General features: G+C 37.7%; 2 protein-coding genes across 2 annotated transcripts; one reads left to right on the top strand and one right to left on the bottom strand.

The window, feature by feature from the left end:
- The first annotated feature begins 144 nt into the window (after positions 1-144).
- SAMD15 (sterile alpha motif domain containing 15) lies at positions 145-5,128 on the top strand. The gene is made up of 3 exons (XM_032232164.1): positions 145-514; positions 3,343-3,441; positions 4,452-5,128. Exons 1-3 carry the CDS (start codon positions 167-169, stop codon positions 4,749-4,751), a joined length of 747 nt encoding a protein of 248 aa, XP_032088055.1. The 5' UTR covers positions 145-166; the 3' UTR covers positions 4,752-5,128.
- Positions 5,129-5,852: 724 nt separating this feature from the next.
- Positions 5,853-20,881, bottom strand: NOXRED1 (NADP dependent oxidoreductase domain containing 1). The gene is made up of 6 exons (XM_032213762.1): positions 20,727-20,881; positions 18,694-18,878; positions 17,009-17,189; positions 8,431-8,585; positions 7,832-8,039; positions 5,853-6,135 (listed from the first exon to the last, which is right to left on the bottom strand). The coding sequence occupies exons 1-6, from the start codon at positions 20,879-20,881 to the stop codon at positions 5,853-5,855; spliced, it is 1,167 nt and encodes a 388-aa protein (XP_032069653.1).
- Between the last annotated feature and the right edge of the window lie 848 nt (positions 20,882-21,729).

Raw genomic sequence — 21,729 nt, forward strand, 5'->3', positions numbered from 1 at the left:
CGGAGCGTTTCCCGATGACAGAGAGCGAAACGAGGAAAGGGAAAACGGCGGCCCTTCCCGGAAGAGCCGGTCGTCATGGAGATCGCTCTCCAGGAAGGACGCGTTGCCATGGCACCGGGAAAGTTTCCCCTCCTCCTCCATTGCTCCCCCTGCGGTCGTCGGAACGATGGACAGTAGCTCGAATTTCCGGATGCATGGCGCGGACGATAAAAACGAGGAGGAGGAGGAGGAGGAAGAAGAAGAAGAAGAAGATGAGTGGGAAGACGACGAAGAAGAGGAGGAGGAGGAAGAGGCCGAGTCGCCACCCCGCCGCCGCCGCCGTCCTTTTCCCCTTAAATCTCAGTCTTCAGTCAAAGAAAGCAGCCGGCCGTTGGCTGAATCCGAAATTCTCGAAGCCGAATCGCTGCTCGAAGCCGAAGTCAAAGCTCCCATCATCGTTGGTCCTTTATATTTATCCTGGACCCCCGAGGAGGTGGCTGAATGGATCGGCGGTTTGGGCTTCCCTCAATACAAGTTAAGGCCGGCTTTCCTTGCAAGCGGAAGGGGAGGATATTCTAGTTCACAGCTCATATTAAGCCATAGTTCCCCCCGAGTAGGTCCCAAACTGGCTTATTTAGGGGACACACACACACGCGTAAATCAAGCCTCAACCCCCCCCCCAATAACTTAACCTTAAACTCTTTAGTGTGGACACACACATACTATTGTAAATCAAACCTCACCCCCCCCCCTAACTTTAACCTTAAACTGTTTAGCGTGGACCTCACCTTTTCCTAAGAGTTCTGTAATGGGGCGTGCATAAGCGCTGGTGCCTACCGTCCCTGTCTAACTGTCCCCATTTATTCATACCCATTTCAGAGGTGGTATTCAGCAGGTTCTGATCAGTTCTGGAGAACCGGTACTGGAAATTTTGAGTAGTTTGGAGAACCGGTAAATACCATCTCTAACTGGCCCCTCCCCCATCTATTCTCTGCCCCCAAGTCCCAGCTGAAGGGGAGGGAATGGAGATTTTACAGTATCCTTTCCCTGCCACTCCCACAAGCCATGCCCACCAAGTCAAGCCATGCCCACAGAACCAGTAGTAAAAAAAATTGAATTCCACCACTGACCCCTTTCCTGTGTTCATGTTCATGTTTATACTTATACCTGTCATCTCGCATATGTTTGACAAACTAAATTAATAAATAGATAAATAAATAAAATGCTGCTTTGCAGTGACTGGATTCAAACTGGATTTAAACAGTGTTTGATCCACTTTAGCATGTTTGGTGAATCCAGATTAGATACATAGTTTATGGTCTGTATAAACATAGTATACTGTATATACATAGATTGTGGGTTCATATGTATGAATCCTACCACTGGTGATTTATTACAGTTAAACAATATACTGCTCAGCATAATGTGTGCATCCATAAGAAAAATAGCATTATTTGAGGCAAGGATTTGCCGATTTTCAAAAATAACCTACATTACTCAGTTCTACAATGCAGCAGTAATACAATAAAGCTATCCCAATGCGAGCTTCCCCCTTTTGCCCTGGTGTTGTGTTATAAAACAAAGGGTGGAATTTGTGTCATGTTTTAATACATTCCACTTCCCAGTGCAGCTAAGGCTGAGTGAGAGCTCAGAATCCAGGTAATCCTCAATTTACAACCACAATTGAGTTCAAAATTTATGTTGTTAAGTGAGAAATTTGTTAATCAAGTTTTCTCCTGTTTTACAACTTTCCTTACCTCATTTGTTAAATGAACAACTGCAGTTGTTAAATTAGTAACATGGTTAAGTGAATTTGGTTTTCCCATTGACTTTGCTTATCAGAAGGTCTCAGAAAGGGATCATATGACTCTGGGACACTGGAACTATTATAAATGTGAGTCAGTTGTCAATATAAAACACGTGTCCATGGGGATGCTACAGTCATAAGTGTGAAAAATGGTCACAAGTCATTTTTTCAGTGCCATTGTACTGTCATGAACTGTCACTAAATGAACTGTTGTAAGTTGAGGACCACCTGTATTCTGTGTCTCCTGGTTGCTATCCTTGTGACTATTCGGATTCTTACAGATTTTATACATTGATCTGAAGTGATAAACTTAAGTATTTTTTTCATAAATAACACTAAATTTCATTTTTTTCATTGAATGAGATGAGAGACAAAAGAGACAAAGGACAAATGAGATGGAGGTTTATTCAGTCACTTGATTAATTGTGTGTTTGTTTGTTTAGAAAATGTATGTGGCTGTCCAATTCATTCACGATGACTATGGGCTTACCCAAATATGCACTCATGCACTAATTTAATTTATTTAAAACATTTTATGGTCGCCCAACTTACAATGACTCCAGGCTTACAAAAATAAAGAGCAACAAAGATGATTAGGGGACTCAAGGATAAAACATATAAAGAATGGTTGTTGGAACTGGATATGTCTAGTCTTATGAAAAGAAGGACTAGGGGAGACATGATAGCAGTGTTCTGATATCTCAGGGGCTGCCACAAAGAAGAGGGAGTCAAATTATTCTCCAAGGCACCTGAGGGTAGAACAAGAAGCAATGGATGGAAACTAATCAAGGAGAGAAGCAACCTAGAACTAAGGAGAAATGTCCTGATAGTGGAACAACTTTCCTCCAGAAGTTGTAAATGCTCCAACGCTGGAAGTTTTAAAGAAGAGATTGGATAACCATTTTTTTGAAGTGGTGTAAGGTTTCCTGCATAAGCAGAGGGTTGGACTAGAAGACCTCCAAGGTCCCTTCCAACTCTCTTATTGTATTCTATATTATAAAATATGCATTTATGCACTAATGCACTGATTATAACATGGTTTATTTGGTTTTGTTAAACAGACTCATTTTAAGAAATGTCATGTTATATGAATTTAGGAAGATGTAGAATTTAGTTTCACATCACGGTCATATCCCTAGAAAGATTACCTTGATGGTGAAATAATTATTCACAAAGGATTTCAGTTATTGGATTCTTTCTATATGATATATAAAGAGGGAAACACTTAAGGTATGCAGAACTGACTTGAGTGTTGTAATGGTCTACAGTGTTGTATTGCAAAAGAAAAAAGAAACAGAAGATAACCAATAAGGGGAAATTGGAACTACTAAATCACTGAAGAGTGCCATCCATTGCTAGATTATTTGGTCTATCAATCTACTGAAGTATAACAATTAGTTCAGAGGCATTTTAAAAATGTAAATATCCCAAAAATTGTCCTTTGGTTATTCATGAATCATGTTTTCATATATTTGTAGGTGCTGCTAGCTAGTTTATTGGAAGAATGGAACATTTGAAGCTAATATTAATAATATTTCTTATTTTATTTTAAATAGGAGTGTTTTACCACAAACTTTATCTCAGGACGCAAACTCATATATGTAAATTGTTCAAATCTGCCACAGCTTGGGATTACTGACTTTGATCATATGAAGGTGAGAGCACATATATATTTGCATTGGTGGTGAAGGATATTACTAGGCACAAAATATATTGTATAATGCCAGAGCTGTATACCAGCTTTTTATAATAGTACATAAGTATGGTATAGTGATTAAGATAGTAGCCTACAAACCAGGAAACTCTGAGCTCGAGTTCTACTTTGGACATGAAAGCAAGGTGGGTGACTTTGGGCCAGTCACTGTTTCTCAGCTCAGCCTTTCTCACAGGGTTGTTGTTGTTATAGGGGAAAACAGAAGGAAGATATTGTCCATGTTCACTGCTCTGAATCACCTATAAAGTAACAAAGGTGGAGTAAAAATCTAATCAATAAATAATATGAGAGAGCCCGTTTAGTGCAGTGCTTAAGGCTTCAGACTAAAAACCAGGAGACCATGGATTCTACTCCCTTACCTAGGCACAAAGTGAGCTGGGTGACCGCAGGCTACTACCTTTCCCTCAGCCTTAGGAAGGAGCAATGACAAAGCATTTCTGAAAAATCTTGCCAAAAAAGCTGTAGGAATTTGCCAAGGGAGTCTCTGAGAATTGCATGTGATTGAACAGAAAAAAAAACCCCATATAGTTATTTTAAACTAAAAGGATCCTATATGGGAGAATCTATTAATTATACTTTTTGTTCACACAGATAGGATGTTACCATGATGCTGTTGACTATTGATGATTTTACTTTTTATTAATTTTGTGGTTTTGTACTGACTTTCTCTGTAGATGTTTAACTTGTGAATGTTAAGAATGAAATGGATTTGTGTGACCATGTTTCTTTATTGTGGCAAAACCCATTTTAAGCCTTTCGGTATATAAAAGATTAAGAACCAAAACTACACATAACAGCGGTGCATTTATATGATAGTGTATACTGCACTGGATTACTGTACATTATATGCCAGCCACCTCCTACTGGGTACTAAAATGACAATTGTGTAGGTTTAGAAAAATGAACATAGCGATTGTTTTCTAGATTTCTCCCCCTCTTTTTTCTTTGCAGGAAATTTCAATGCATGTACGAGAATTGCTGCAAATTGAGGAGCCCCGTTTTGAAAGAAGTATCTCTCTCCCGCCTCGAGATAATATGGGATTGTTCTTAGAACAAAAGTCTCGAACTGGAAAGCGCAGTGATGCTCTTAGTTATTCTCAGTTTGTTCAAGAAGCAAGGTTACAAGATTATGAACCAACGCTTCCAACCCCACCATATGAAGAAATGCAGCCTTCAACTCCATCATATGAAGTTGAATCAATTACACCATATGAAGAACTACAACAAACAAGTTCATTTTTCTCAAAATAATATAAAGTGTTTATTGTTCACATATTTCAGATACTATATTGTAAATATTTCTGCATTTCTATATCAGTTTTCACAGGGAACAAAATTGTATATGGATGGTGTTTAACCAGTATCCTAATCCTAAACTTGGTATCTAGAGAAAGTGCTTACTGATGGATGCAAAACAGAAATTTTTGCACATACATAATGCAAAATAAAGTTATATGTGAATGCAGAGGATTGTTCTTACTGGCATTTATGATGAAGCCTTACCATTTTTCCTGTGAGGACTCTTATAAGAATATATGGGGCTTCAAGACAGCTGCCATACATTAATGAGTTGCTTTAAATATTTAGGATCATTTGACAGCATCCCTTAGAAAAACACTAAAGTCACACAGTGCTTCTTAAAATGTTCCAGTGCCATATAAAATTAAGAAATTTTACCACTGAAATTTGCTAATTTATAAGCAATGTGATTTAGAACTTTCATTTCTTTAGAAGTACATCCATTAATTTCACTGCAGGTTTAATCTTCTTATTCTAAACTGGAACAAATGATCATTATAATGATCAAAAGTGCAACAATGTTTAGTTAAGCCAATTATATTTGTTAATGTTCTTAAGTTTTAAATAAATGCAAAGGCGAAGCAACGTGAAAAATCAAACAACCAAACTTATAAATACAGTATTTAGAACATAATTTATATCTGAAAAGTAGATTTATGAATGCCACGAGGGTAACAATTTCAGATCTAAAAGATACAATAAAACACAAGCTTCAATTAAAAAGCCATATATGACAGGGTATGACATAGCGGAATTTATGCACAAAATGACAGTGAAACATATTACTGTATATTGTATTCATGTGAATGCAACATTGACATGTGTGATAGAAAGGGGGACATAATCCATAAATCATGTGAACTTTTTTTTAAAATTTTCCTTCAATTTTGCATTTATGCCTAATTTTTCACTGCAAAATTTAATTTTCAATTGGCTTTAATTAATATTTACCATTTGAAGTCCTATAACACCATTGTAGACAGTACTCCCAAAGTTCTTTTAATGCTAAAACGGAGAGAAATCCCCCCCCCTCACTTCTAACAGCTGGATAATTTATAAGTCTTCAGAATCAGTACTAGATGCCTCTTCTGTTTTCTTTGCGGAAATTTCATCAATTTGAAAAATCAGTGATTTAGTGGGTTTCAACAGCACTGCAGATAGAGGTGTCTTTTTAGTCATAGACGTCGTCAAATCTTTATTTTTCATGGCCAATGCTGTTAGCATGTTAAAGTAACATGAAGCAATGATTTCTTGAAGAGATGTATTTGTTTCAAGAAGCTGGCTAAGAGGTGAGTCTTTTAGCTGTACAGTTGTTATATCAAACCAGGGGAAGGAACTAGAAGAGAAAAGTCTATTATGTATAGGTCCTCAAGTTATACGATAACTGTTTTGTCACTGCAGAGGTAAAGGAATGGAAATGGGAAGTATATTTAATGATTAAGCTCCAGTCTCTAAAGTTTCTTCAGGCATCTATCATAGTTTCTTTTTGTATGTATGCAATTTATCACTTACTCCAAACAGATCTTCTAGACAGAACTATACTCCCAGTACCCTATTTTGGGGAGGAAAGGGAACTGAAGCCAATAGGTATATAGTTCCCTGAAAAACCTTCATGTGGAGATAACACCAACCCCGCAGCTCCCAAAATATGCATGTGCTGCCCTGGGGGCTTTTAAATTTTCAAGGAAAGCACAGCAATACTTTGTATCTGTCACTGTAAAATATTAGCTGTTAGTTCAGAGTTCTGGTCTAGGGTCACTGAAAAAACCAGTAAAGGTACCAGGAACTAAAAAAGTTTGGGAACTCTGAGTTGGTCCCTTTTCTGATGGCATTCAGAAAGATGTTAAAGACAGAACTTTTCTTAAAGATATTTTAACTAGATTGGGCCATCACTTTTTTATTTTTAAAATATTCATGAGTTGTTTTGTTATATTTTTAGTTGTTATTTGTTTGTTATTATTCAGGGTTGTATTCATTTAGTTGTTATTTGTTTGTTATTATTCAGGGAATGATCTTGCAATGGTTGCCTCTGTGTTCTAGAGATTAACAAGGCACTCTACACAATGGGAAGATAGGAAAATCCCCAATCACTATTCAAAACCCTTGAGACCCATCAGGTACTTGGGGTAGAAGAGCATCTTAATTGACCCTTCTTCTCTGCAGATGTAAGTAGCTTCAGTTAATCCTATTCTCACAAGAAAGTGAGCTGCCCTTGACAAAAAGACTGCAAGAAATATTTCCCCAGAACTAGATCATATTCTATTTTCTCCAAGATAAAGACCAGATGTGGCGGATGGCCAGCCTTGTAGATCAGGCCAGTGATGACATAGCATAAGCCCAAGATTGCCATAATGGCCACCAAAATGCCCAAAGTGCAATTATGTGGCCATAGGTGGGGGAGTAACCATCTGAACTTTAAAATGGGTTGTGACTGCCTTTTACCACGTAGGTTGTAACTTCGAACAATTGCTAAGCAACCAGTTGTAAATCAAGGACTACCTCTATACAGTGCCTCTGTGATGGTCTGATTTACATCACAAAATGTACATAAAATCATTTTTACCTTCAGGATTACTCATAAGAGAAATGCCTTCAATTTTTGACAAAAATGCTACAAATGCAAATTGTGTTTTCAGTAGCCTCCACATGACTTTAGAAGCAGCCCAGTCTGAAACAGGACATGGGACAAATTATGAAAAATGCAGGTTGAATTGTGCAAGGACTCAAATTGTATATACCCAAGAGATTAGGTATTATGCACCGATAGATCTCAAACTGAGGTACAGGAAGGAAGGAGCCAGCATGTAGAACACCATTCTCTTATACCTTTGGAACCTAATGTCTTACTGGGGATTTGAGCTTGTGAGGACAGAGATTCCTGCACTTTGTGACTTTTTAAGGGTGTTACTCATTTCTTTTAAAAAACTAAGCCACTAATTAATCATCAAATCCACAAATGATGCATTATCAATTTTTAAAATGCTGGATAAAACAAGATTAAACAAAACAATTTTCTACTGGATTTTACTTACTCAGCAGCAGCCAAGGTGGAAGCAAAGGCTGGGTTGGTAAAATGTTCACAAACTAGAAATGGAGATGAGGTGGTGGCATTGTCTTCACAAAAACATATTTGATTGAGCAATACCAGAGCCCTTGTATAGGATAAACGTTGTTGGGTATAGCTATTTAAAGCTGTATAAAATACAGCTGCCAGCCACTTCATGTCGACAGTTATTTCGCCTGAAAAATAAGGAAATATTTTCTTTCATTTTCTTTCCTCTTTAATAGCCTTCTTCTACCTGTTGCCCTCCCATCACTCTGAGTCATAATGGCCAATGGAAAACACCAAGTTGGAGAACATTGTTTAAAGCTGAAACTGTAAAATGCAAGCTAATAAAGGTGGGAGATGTTTGCACTGCTCCTGCTTTGAATATTTCTCAATTGGCTTTTCTTTCTATAGCCAGCTTTACCATCTCATTCTGCTGCATGGATAGGCATCACAGGGGCTGATAGCATATTGCATCGTTGAAACTGATACTAATTTTCTGACAGGACACAGATAGTTCTATAAGCCAGAAAAGAACAAGGGGAAAAGTTCCATTTTTCACAAGGCTTGCAATAGTCCACCTACTCTTGGAGTTGCAAGGACATGTCTCCTGGATAACTGCTTTATCCTTGAGGGCTTCCAGAACTGTCCTGTTAGCCTCCCACATACAAAAAGAGCTGTTCTCAGAGCACTTGTACTGTGGCCTCAAGATTGAAGAGGAGCAAATAAGTTGCTTCAACCTGAAAGTAAAAAAGATCTTAAGTTATGCCGTTGGATTAAGCATCAAAAAGCAAGTCTGCAAAAAGTATGTATCTATAAGGTAAAAGGTAAAGGTTCCCCTCGTACATATGTGCTAGTCGTTTCTAACTCTAGAGGGCGGTACTCATTTCTGTTTCAAAGCTGAAGAGCCCGCATTGTCCAAAGACATCTCCATGGTCATGTGGCTGGTATGACTAAATGCCAAAAGCGCACAGAACAGTTATCTTCCCACCAAAGGTGGTCCCTATTTTTTTACTTGCATTTTTACATGCTTTCGAACTACTAGGTTGGCAGAAGCTGGGACAAATAACGGGAGCTCACTCTGTTACACTCTGTGCTAGGGATTCGAACCACTGAACCGCCAACCTTTCTGATTGACAAGCTTAGCATCTTAGCCATTGATCCATGCCCATTTTCAGGTACTTCGTTCAGTCAATTATTGCTTACACACTGTACATACACAGAACGAGCATGTTAGGTACCAGTATATATTGATATCTTGTTCTACTGTACATGAACACAATAAAAAAGATATATGCTCAGTTAGAACCACAGCCCTGTTTATATCTTTGAAAATATAATCACAAAATATATGGATATTAGTTAGAAATGGCAGTAGCCTTAATACTCAAGCCTGGCTTTCACAATTTGACTAAAGAGTCTACTACAATGCCATTTTTATTCTTCATATATAAGACCTAAGATATGTGCAGCCAAATTCAATTTCTGGTGATTGCACTCATGTCAGGTTCATATACTGTATATAGAGGCTCATATATTGAACCGTTCTAAGAATAAACATTCGGGGGGGGGGGGTTATAATATTTTTTTGTTTCCAATTCAAATAAGATACAATATTATATAATAGTAGTAGTAGTAGTAGTAGTAGTAGAAGAAGAAGTAGTAGTAGTAGTAGTAGTAGTAGTAGTAGTTAGGACTCGAGCTGTTGAGCTACCAACCAGCCCAAAGGCTGTAAATCTCACCAAAGATTAACATAATAATAATAATAATAAAAACAACAACAACAACAACTCCGCCATTTCTGGTCCCAAGCCCAGATGAGAAAGGAGGAGGGTTGGGGTCAGGTTGGCAACTGGCCCCATAAAAAAAACCCGCCAACCCATACAATATGGTGAAAGAAACAAATAAAAATTTTATACCGCATCGGTCATCGCGCGGGTTAACAAGGGCCGCGGCGGATGTTGGGGTCCCTGGACATCCGTCGACAAGTGGGCTACAAGTGGACCAGCCAACAAAACGACAAAAATATAGTGCAGATGAAAACCGTGCCATAATGGCCGGTTACTACAACTCAGAGCCAGAAAAAAGAGGCTATTTAAAGCGAGTGTATGAATTATGGAAACAACAATATCCAGATTCAAATGTTAGTGAACAACGACTAGCAGATCAAAGGTGATTTATTATACGGAATAAAGTGTTTAGTGAAGTTGAACTTGAGGAAATTCAGGCAAATTGCAAAACCAAAAAAACAATATCACAAGCAGAAATAACTGATATTCAAGACACAACTAAAGACATTATAGTAGAACTCCCAGAATAAGCTCTCGGGGTGGAAATAACACCCCCACTACTAGAACCAGTTATCACCGAACCGATGAACTAACTCAAAAACAAAAAGAATTGAAGGATTAAGATCATGGAGCATTTTCTGCTTAATGTGGAAAGGCAACGTTTACCATCACAAAAAACTGTGCCTAAGAAAATTTTGGCCCCTATCATGAAAATGGTTAATGCAGTGTTTTCAACAATTGAACCGGAATCCATCTTGGAAACAAAGCAGTTAATGTACAGCGCAGCTGTAATAGTCACTAATGAACTAGGCATTAAAATCAAAGTACCTAGTCACACAACAGAAAAAGCATCAAAGCCAAAGTGGAAAATCCGATTAGAACAAAAAGTCAAAAAAATTAAGGGGAGATGCTAGTAACTTAAAGAACATGCATGAGCAACGGCTTAAAAACAACAAAATCATAGATCGGCTAATCAGAAGATATAGATTGGATACAAGAAACATCAATGAAGCTGTAGAGATTGTAAAACAGCAGATAACAGCAACAGCTAGAAAAATTGAAAGATATGAGGCACGAATCATCCAATATAATGTGAATGGTGACACCAAAAGTGAAAAACCAGAAAAGCAGGCCACAGTTGAATTCTGGAAAGAACTGTGGGAAAATGCAAAGGACTACAATAAGGAAGCAAAGTGGATACATGACTTTGAGAAAAGCATTGGCAACAAGCAAATGCAAGTATTAGAAATAACAACTGAGATGGTCAAAAATCGAGTAAAAAAAGTAAAGAATTGGACATCACCTGGAAATGACCAATTGCATGGTTTCTGGCTGAAATATCTTACCGGTTTACATGCAATATTGGCCATGCAGCTGAATGAAATTTTACAAAAGGGCCAAATTGATGAATGGTTGACAACTGGAAAAACATACTTGTTTCAGAAAGATGCAACTAAAGGAACAATACCTGAAAACTACAGACCAATAACATGCTTGCCAACAACTTTCAAATTATTCACAGGCATTATTGCAGATAACATTATGGATTATTTGGAAACAAATGACATCTTGCCAGTAGAGCAAAAAGGCAACAAAAGAAGGAGCAGGGGCACAAAAGATCAGCTCCTAATTGATAAAATGATATTAGAAAATTGTAAGAACAGAAAAACGAACTTGAATATGGTCTGGATTGATTACAAAAATGCATTTGACTCACTGCCAGATAGTTGGATCATAAAATGCTTAGAAACAACTGGCATTAGCAAAAATATTACATCCTTTACTGAAAAGGCAATGAAACAGTGGAGAACTGAGTTGGCAATAGGGAATGAGAACTATGGAATGGTTAACATCAAGCGAGGAATTTTCCAGGGTGATTCACTTTCACCTCTTCTCTTCACCATCGCCATGATCCCACTATCAGTAATCTTTAAAAAAATGAAATTAGGCTACCAAACAGCCAAAGAAGCTAAAAAAAATTCACATTTTATTTATTTATTTATTTTATTAATTTTTTATTTTATCAATTTCATATATACATTCACAATTATATGATCTCATCACTGTTATTAATAATATGTATTTATAACAATTTTTTCCCTACAGTTGACAATATACTTGAAAATTGCTTTCTTACCATCCCATAGATCCATCTTATCTTACAATGGTCCTACTTCTTCCCTCCCTCCCTCTTTCCTTCCCTCGTTTCTTCTTCCCTACTCTCCTTCCCTCCCTCCTTCCCCCTTCCCTCCCTCCTTTCTTCTCTCCTTCTCTCCTTCCCTCCTTCCTTCCCTCCCTCCTTCCTTTCTTCCCTCCTTTCTTCTCTCCTTCTCTCCTTCCTTTCCCCCTTTCTTTCCTCCTTCCTTCCCCCCTTCCTTCTCTCCTACATTCCCTCCTTCCAAAATTTCGCATTTACCATATATGGATGATTTGAAACTCTATGGAAAGTCAGAAATAGAAATCCAATCATTGACAAACACAGTCCGAGTATTCAGCACCGATATTTCAATGCAGTTTGGCATGGAAAAATGTGCCACTGTATCCATAAAAAGAGGCAAAATCACTGCATGTGAGGGAATTGAAATGCCCAATGGCCAACTAATTAAATGCTATGAAAATGAAGCCTACAAATACTTAGGCATTCTGCAGTTGGATAATATCAAGCATGGAGAAGTAAAAACTATTGTCAGGCGAGAGTGCACCAACAGAGTTAGGAAAATTTTGAAATCTAAATTGAATGGTGGAAATACAATCAAGGCCATAAAGACCTGGGCAATACCAGTTATAAGATACACAGCTGGTATAGTTAACTGGACACAAGCTGATTTGGACATTTTGGACCGAAAAACCAGGAAACTAATGACAATGCACTATAGTTTACATCCACGTGGTGATACTGATAGACTATACCTGCCCCGAAAATCAGTTGGCAGAGGATTATTGCAAGTGAAGCAAACAGTTGAAGAAGAAAAACATGCACTGGCTGATTATTTAAAAGAAAGTCAAGAACATCTATTAATCGAAGTAAAGAACAAAAATCTACTGAAGGCCCAACAGACAAAACAAGAATACAGAAAAGATGTGATAAAATCAAGAATGGAGAGTTGGCAGAACAAAGCACTGCATGGTCAATTTCTGGAAAAAATAAAAGATAAAGTGGACAGGGAACAAACTTGGTTATGGTTAAAAACAGGTACATTAAAGAAAGAAACAGAGTCACTAATCCTGGCTGCGCAAGAACAAGCTATCCGCACAAATGCCATTAAGGCCAAAATCGAAAAATCCTCTGATGATGCCAAATGCAGACTTTGCAAAGAAGCTGATGAAACTGTTGATCACATACTCAGCTGCTGTAAAAAAATCGCCCAGACTGATTATAAATTGCGGCACAATTCAGTAGCACAAATGATCCATTGGAATTTGTGCAAAAATTATAATATTAAAACAGCAACAAACTGGTGGGAACATCAGCCTGAAAAAGTCACCGAAAATCAGATGGTCAAGATCTTGTGGGATTTCCGTATACAAACCGACAAAATACTGGCGCATAATACACCAGACATCACACTGGTTGAGAAAAATAAGGTCACAATCATAGACATCGCAATACCAGGTGATAGCAGGGTCGCCGAGAAGGAACATGAAAAAATCGCAAGATACCAGGACTTAAAAATCGAAATTCAACAACTCCGCCGTTGCCGGTCCCAAACTCCGCCGTTGCCGGTCCCAAACTCCGCCGTTGCCGGTCCCAAGCCCGGATGAGAAAGGAGGAAGGTTGGGAACAGGTTGGCATCTGGTCCCGTAAAAAAACCCCCGCCAACCCATACAATATGGTGAAAAAAACGAATAAGAATTCCATACCGCATCGGTCGTCGCGCGGGTTAACAAGGGCCGCGGCGGATGTTGGGGTCCCTGGACATCCGTCGACAAGTGGGCTACAAGTGGACCAGCCAACAAAACGACAAAAATATAGTGCAGATGAAAACCGTGCCATAATGACCTGTTACTACAACTCAGAGCCAGAAAAAAGAGGATATTTAAAGCGAATGTATGAATTATGGAAACAACAATATCCAGATTCAAATGTTAGTGAACAACGACTAGCAGATCAAAGGCGATTTATTATACGGAATAAAGTGTTTAGTGAAGTTGAACATGAGGAAATTCAGGCAAATTGCAAAACCCAAAAAACAATATCACAAGCGGAAATAACTGATATTCAAGACACAACTAAAGACACTATAGTAGAACTCCCAGAAGAAGCTCTCAGGGAGGAAATAACATCACCACCACTAGAACCAGTTATCACTGAACCAACTGATGAACTAACTCAAAAACAAAAAGAATTGAAGGATAAGATCATGGAGCATTTTCTGCTTAATGAGGAAAGGCAACGTTTACCATCACTAAAAACTGTGCCTAAGAAAATTTTGGCCCCTATCATGAAAATGGTTAATGCAGTGTTTTGAACAATTGAACCGGGATCCATCTTGGAAACAAACCAGTTAATGTACAGCGCAGCTGTAATAGTCACTAATGAACTAGGCATTAAAATTAAAGTACCTAGTCACACAACAGAAAAAGCATCAAAGCCAAAGTGGAAAATCCGTCTAGAACAAAAAATCAAAAAATTAAGGGCAGATGCTAGTAACTTAAAGAACATGCATGAGCAACGGCTTAAAAACAACAAAATCATAGATCGGCTAATCAGAAGATATAGATTGGATACAAGAAACATCAATGAAGCTGTAGAGATTGTAAAACAGCAGATAACATATATATAGATACATATAACATAATAGCAGATAGAAAAATTGAAAGATATGAGGCACGAATCATCCAATATAAACAAAATCAGCAATTTCGATCAGACCAACGGCGTTTTTATCAAAGTCTTAATGTGAATGGTGACACCAAAAGTGAAAAACCAGAAAAACAGGCCACAGTTGAATTCTGGAAAGAATTGTGGGAAAATGCAAAGGACTACAACAAGGAAGCAAAGTGGATACATGACTTTGAGAAAAGCATTGGCAACAAACAAATGCAAGTATTAGAAATAACAACTGAGATGATCAAAAATCGTGTTAAAAGGGTAAAGAATTGGACATCACCTGGAAAGGACCAATTACATGGTTTCTGGCTCAAATATCTGACCAGTTTACATGCAATATTGGCCAGGCAACTGAATGAAATTTTACAAAAGGGCCAAATTGATGAATGGTTGACAACTGGAAAAACATACTTGATTCAGAAAGATCCAACTAAAGGAACAACACCTGAAAATTATAGACCAATAACATGCTTGCCAACAATCTTCAAATTACTCACAGGCATTATTGCAGATAACATGATGGATTATTTGGAAACAAACAACATCTTGCCAGTAGAGCAAAAAGGCAACAAAAGAAGGAGCAGGGGCACAAAAGATCAGCTTCTAATTGATAAAATGATATTAGAAAATTGTAAGAACAGAAAAACGAACTTGAATATGGTCTGGATTGATTACAAAAAGGCATTTGACTCACTGCCACATAGTTGGATCATAAAATGCTTAGAAACAACTGGCATTAGCAAAAATATTACATCCTTTACTGAAAAGGCAATGAAACAATGGAGAACTGAGTTGGCAGTAGGGAATGAGAGCTACGGAATGGTTAATATCAAGCGAGGAATTTTCCAGGGTGATTCACTTTCACCTCTTCTCTTCATCATCGCAATGATCCCACTATCAGTAATCTTTAAAAAAATGAAATTAGGCTACCAAACAGCCAAAAAAGCTGAAAAAATTTCGCATTTACTATATATGGATGATTTGAAACTCTATGGAAAGTCAGAAATAGAAATCCAATCATTGACAAATACAGTCCGAGTATTCAGCACCGATATTTCAATGCAGTTTGGCATGGAAAAATGCGCCACTGTATCCATAAAAAGGGGCAAAATCACTGCATCTGAGGGAATTGAAATGCCCAATGGCCAACTAATTAAATGCAAAGAAAATGAAGCCTACAAATACTTAGGCATTCTGCAGTTGGATAACATCAAGCACGGAGAAGTAAAAACTATTGTCAGACGAGACTACACCAACAGAGTTAGGAAAATTTTGAAATCTAAATTGAATGGTGGAAATACAATCAAGGCCATAAATACCTGGGCAATACCAGTTATAAGATACACACTGGCATAGTTAACTGGACACAAGCTGATTTGGACCTTTTGGACCGAAAAACCAGGAAACTAATGACAATGCACTACAGTTTACATCCACGTGGTGATACTGATAGACTATATCTGCCCCGAAAATCAGGTGGCAGAGGATTATTACAAGTGAAGCAAACAGTTGAAGAAGAAAAACATGCACTGGCTGATTATTTAAAAGAAAGTCAAGAACATCTATTAATCGAAGTAAAGAACAAAAATCTACTGAAGGCCCAACAGACAAAACAAGAATACAGAAAAGATGTGATAAAATCAAGAATGGAGAGTTGGCAGAACAAAGCACTGCATGGTCAATTTCTGGAAAAAATAAAAGATAAAGTGGACAGGGAACAAACTTGGTTATGGTTAAAAACAGGTACATTAAAGAAAGAAACAGAGTCACTAATCCTGGCTGCGCAAGAACAAGCTATCCGCACAAATGCCATTAAGGCCAAAATCGAAAAATCCTCTGATGATGCCAAATGCAGACTTTGCAAAGAAGCTGATGAAACTGTTGATCACATACTCAGCTGCTGTAAAAAAATCGCGCAGACTGATTATAAATTGCGGCACAATTCAGTAGCACAAATGATCCATTGGAATTTGTGCAAAAATTATAATATTAAAACAGCAACAAACTGGTGGGAACATCAGCCTGAAAAAGTCACCGAAAATCAGATGGTCAAGATCTTGTGGGATTTCCGTATACAAACCGACAAAATACTGGCGCATAATACACCAGACATCACACTGGTTGAGAAAAATAAGGTCACAATCATAGACATCGCAATACCAGGTGATAGCAGGGTCGCCGAGAAGGAACATGAAAAAATCGCAAGATACCAGGACTTAAAAATCGAAATTCAACGACTATGGCACAAACCAGCAGTGGTAATTCCAGTGGTAATTGGCACACTGGGTGCTATTCCAAAAGCACTGGAATTACATTTAAAACAGTTAAAAATTGACAAAATCACCATCAGTCAAATGCAAAAAGCCGCACTGCTTGGATCTGCACGCATATTACGAAAATACATTACGACGTCCTAGGCCCCTGGGTGGGGCCCGACTAGTAACCAATGCCAAATCCGGCGAAACAACTGGCCGCTGTGATACAATTGTACAACAACAACAATAATAATAATAATAATAATAATAATAATAATGCACAATACCTAGTCAAAGGGATTGCTGTGACCAGGCTGTATATAATACAAGAGTTTTTGAGAGAACCTTGAATTTCGGAACATATATGTGGAATATGACATGGAAGACAGCAGAGAAAAGCAACATCTGCCCAGCCTACCAGCTGCTTGTTGTTATAGACACATTCAACTCCCAGCTTGTGGAATTCTACTAAAAAAAGATAATGAAAAAAATATTTAATTTCTGCTCCCATAAAACAAAACTTTAATTGAAGAGGCTACAATCTTTAGTTTCCTTCTAAAACTCCAGAAAAATAAGCATGTTAATTTGTTACAATACTGTTGCTCTTGCAGCTTGTTCTTTTAGCTTTTTTAGACAGTAAGATTTGATCTTATAGCACAGTGACCCCCAACCTTTCGGGCACCAGGGGCTGGTATCATGGAGAGGTGTTTTTCTGTGAACTGGAGGGGGCGTGGTTTCTGTGCTGTTTGCATCCCGTGGATGTGGGTTTGCTTGTTTGCGCGGCCTGGTTTCTGCCATGCTGTGGATCAGTGCTGGTCCATGGACCAGGGGTTGGAGACCCCTGTTATAGCAGACCTATACTTCTGGGACTTCTACAATATAAAATAAAACCACACCAGATGAAAATATGAAAAACAAATAGAAGTGGTGATATATGGTTTGGAGGGAGGGATAACATTTAGTTTCTTCTACAGCTAGTCCTTGACTTATGACCACAATTGGGACCAGAACTTCCATTGTTAAAGTAGATGGTTGCTAAGTGAGTCTTTCCTCTTGTTGTTAGTGAATATCTTAATTCAGTGAATCATGTGTTTGTTAAGCAAATCTGGCTTGGCTTCCCTCATTGACTTTGCTTGTCGGAAGCTCCCTGGGAAGGTTGTGAATGGTGATCATGTGACCTTGGGATGCTCCAACCATGGTAAATAGATGCCAATTGCCAAGCACCTGAATTTTGATCACATTACCATGGGGATGCTGTGATGATTGTAAGTGTGAATACTGCTTGTAAGTCACTTAAAACGGTTGCTAAACAAAAGGTTATAAGTTGAGGACTACCTGTACTGCATCGGTTATTACTAAATTATATTTTACTTTGATTTTATAGATTTGTTTTTCCTTCTAAGTCCCAAGAATTCCTATGGTAATGGTGGTGAAAGAAAGCACCTCTGTTTTTACAAATTGGATTTTTCAATGGGAAAGTGGCAGCTAACTGGGCCAGTCTTTAGCAAACACTCATTTTCCTGCTTAGGATAGACTAGAGGATAAACTTTCCCCCAAGATAAAGGTGCCATTTAGATGCAACCAAACAGTATTCCTTTTAAACAAATCCTGAGACTTTTTGTATTTGTTTCCTATAATTTGGCAGCAAGAATTCTTACTGTAACTATAATATATAACTATATAAAAGCATACCATCTCTTGTTTTTAATTGTTATGGGTAACTTTTTATGAATTCTTTTCACAATTACGCTTGGCAACTGTTCAAAGTCAAAAGTTGATAGTAAGAAAAGGAATAATTAAGTTGCTATAATGAAATATAAGTCGAGACTAAGGATGAGTAGTTGCGGAGGAAGATATGCAAAGGATATGCAATGTATTATTAGAACATGAATTCTACTACTATATAGAAAGGGCTTTTGAGTTTTGTGTGTGATAAAGCTTCTTGTCTGTGTTTCATGCACCTGATTCTTACATAGAGTTTCTGGCCGTCTTGTGGAGATCTGGATGTTCTTTCCTGAAATGGCACCCAAATATAACAATGTTTGGGCTAGTTGTTTCCCAAGATGGCCTCCACCAATAATCCCAATGTTCAGTCTTTGATTATCCTTAGGAGCCTGGGAACCAGCGGGTACATCCCCATAATTCTCTTCTTTCTGTCTGAGGGAAACCCTAAAACAGTTATTATTACATATACATACATAAAATTCAAAATGTAAAATATTTGCTATCTATTTCTTAGAGCATGAATGGGCAACTGTGTAGAAAATATCTTGGAATGATAGGCTAAATTTGAGTCAGCAGTCTCATATGTTCATGAAAAAGCCACTTTAAGCTGTATCACTAGAAGTGCATTTGCTGAAACAGAGCGGATTTGTTCTATTCTGCTTTGGTTAAGGTCACCCTGACTACTAGAATCCAATTCATGAAGAATGATGCAGGCTAATGTCAATATGCTCGGTGACAATCAGGAAGAGAAGTTAAAGAATGAGAAAACATATAAGAGCAGATGGATGTAACTTTTATATTTTAACCTTGAAAAGATTGAAAAATTGTCGTACTTACTTGGCTCTCTGCTATTCTATCACATATAAGCCTAGACTGATAGTTCTTTTCAGCAAACAGCAGTCCTAGTTTAGAGCAAAAGAACTATCCAATTTTATAATAGGAAAGGTAAGACTGCTGCTTTTTGTGACTTGGGATCCTCCTGGACTCATGGTTCTTTCACATAGATAATGCTAGCCACAGGGACCACAGTATCAAGTCTTCTCAGTGCCCTACACTCTCTATGGCAGTCTTTTTCCATCTTGGCAGCTTTAAGATGGGAGGACTTCAACTCCCAGAATTCTCTAGTCAGCAAATTGGCTGGAGAATTCTGGAAGTTGGAATCCACCCATCTTAAAGATGCCAAGGTTAAGAAACATTGCTCTATGGAGTAGCAAACCCTGCTGGATGCCTTTCTTCTTGGTTTTTATAAATGTTATTAAAACATGATAGTTTCATCAGTAGCTGGAATGCTGCGAACTTGTTTCTTCTAGTAAAGGAAAGGCTTTTGACTCAAGATTATTGTTCCCATGGGGTTAAATGATATTGTAATTTTATTTTCACTTTTGTTTCTGATCTAATTTATGGAAGTTGGGGAGTATGCCCCTTGAGAATTTTTCACAACTAAAGCATCCTTTTCAATCCCCTAAAACAACATTTTAGAATTCCTAAACATTGCTATTATTTACATTTGAAAATTCAAGATCTTTGTTAATATTGCTATAAATTCTTCAGATGTCTAATAGTAACTCCTAACATATCTGACATTGTCCAATCATGTTATTTTACTCTAAAAATATAATTTATATTTACTTATAATTTCAATTTCTTTGACCACTCATTTGCTTGAGACAAAAGATTAAAAGCCAACTGTAAACAAATAAAATTGCAAATGAAAGTCTTCCGTAGATTTGTCAGAGGAAAACATCCATAACAGATTATCTCCATGATTCATGGAATGTCCTGAAGCAGAGTCAATGGAAAAAGCTAGGTCTATAACATTCTCTTGAAGGACATTACTGTTGGGGCTGAAGGGACATTAGGGAGAATAGTGTTCCAGAGGGCAGTGACAGAGAAAGCTTGCCTCCTGGATCCTCTAAGATGGCATTATTTAGTACAGTGTGGTCTTAGGTCCCTTGGGAGAAGGTCTCCCACGACCTTCTCAGGTATCTGCAAAATTATAATTATTTTCAGCCTATGTTGATTTTTAATTTTTATTTTTATTACGGTAAATGTTAATACTACTCCTTTATGGGTATAACCCATAAAAACTAACATCCTTTTGGGTTTCTCCATATTTTTTTAAGTGGGAAGAGGTCCTACAAACATTTTTTTAAAGATTTATGAAACATTAATTTAATAGATGGGATCAGAAGGGATTGTGCCAGTTCTTATTGAAGGAGTAGGCACAATGGGAGAAAGAAACAGAGAAGGGGAGAGAGAAATATATATTTTTTGCCTTACTTGGTGGCATTGAGTAATTTGCAGAAGAAAAGTGCATGGGCACAAGCATTCACCATCAATCCTTTGGCACAAGACCTCAGATGAAACAGTGGCTCATTCGTCCCAATCCCATAATCTGGCTGGAAAGTCTTTAGGTTTGCCATAATATTGGCCATTTCAATTGTCTGCTGAGAGCAACTGAAATAATAATAGAAATTACTTTTGTTGACCAACTGATGGTGGCCATCTATTGCATTAGTATGTTATTAAAGCAAGAGACAGTTCAGTTGTAGCACATGCTATAAAACATGTACAGCACCTAGAAGTTGGAATGGCTAATGGCAGTTTTTGTTTCTAATCTATTTTATGATGAACATTTATTAATAAACAATTCTCTAGGAAGGTCTCCAAACTTGAGCCTTCCCTGAAGTTTTAGATTATCTATCGACCCCTAAACATTTGTTACATGAAAATTTTATAACTATCACTTTAATAGTACTATAATAATAGCGGGTGTTGGGCAACTATATCAATATCTTTAATAAATACTTCATAAAATATATATTATTTAAAATATGAAAAATATAAGACAACATACCTTTTATTGAAACTTGATATTATTAATGAGAAAGACGTATCTGATAAGCATCAACAAAGGGCACTGATATTTGGTTGGAAATTGGTGGGATAGTCTTGCCCACTAGGCGCGGTGAACGGGAATGCTATACATAACATATAGGGAAAGGGTAGAAGGTCAAAGACACAGTCTGAAAATCAGGCTTGTCAGATGTTACATCTTTTCTATCCTGCTCTACGGAGTGGAGAGTTGGTCTCTGACAGAAAACCATTTGAAGAAACTAGAAGCATTTGAAATGTGGATTTACAGGTGGCTGTTGCATATAAGCTGGGTTGACAAAATCACAAATGAGGTGGTGATAAGCTGCCTGGGTAAACAAAGGGAAATCATCAAAGCCATTAAAAAGCATAAGTTAGACTATTTTGGACACGTGATGCGACACCCAGA

Source organism: Thamnophis elegans, chromosome 1 (assembly GCF_009769535.1).
Source record: "Thamnophis elegans isolate rThaEle1 chromosome 1, rThaEle1.pri, whole genome shotgun sequence".
NCBI lineage: Eukaryota > Metazoa > Chordata > Lepidosauria > Squamata > Colubridae > Thamnophis > Thamnophis elegans.

What these genes read in the sequence shown, in the direction of transcription:
- SAMD15 (XM_032232164.1), top strand. Translation starts at nt 167, where the DNA reads ATGGACAGTAGCTCGAATTTCCGGATGCATGGCGCGGACGATAAAAAC. An exon ending in TGGGCTTCCCTCAATACAAG is followed by an intron (nt 515 to 3,342) that starts TTAAGGCCGGCT and finishes TATTTTAAATAG; the next exon opens with GAGTGTTTTACCACAAACTT. An exon ending in CTGACTTTGATCATATGAAG is followed by an intron (nt 3,442 to 4,451) that starts GTGAGAGCACAT and finishes TTTTCTTTGCAG; the next exon opens with GAAATTTCAATGCATGTACG.
- NOXRED1 (XM_032213762.1), bottom strand. Translation starts at nt 20,881, where the DNA reads ATGGCCAATATTATGGCAAACCTAAAGACTTTCCAGCCAGATTATGGG. An exon ending in ACAGCAATCCCTTTGACTAG is followed by an intron (nt 8,586 to 17,008) that starts GTATTGTGCATT and finishes TTTTACTTTCAG; the next exon opens with GTTGAAGCAACTTATTTGCT. An exon ending in TCCACCTTGGCTGCTGCTGA is followed by an intron (nt 6,136 to 7,831) that starts GTAAGTAAAATC and finishes TTTCTCTTCTAG; the next exon opens with TTCCTTCCCCTGGTTTGATA.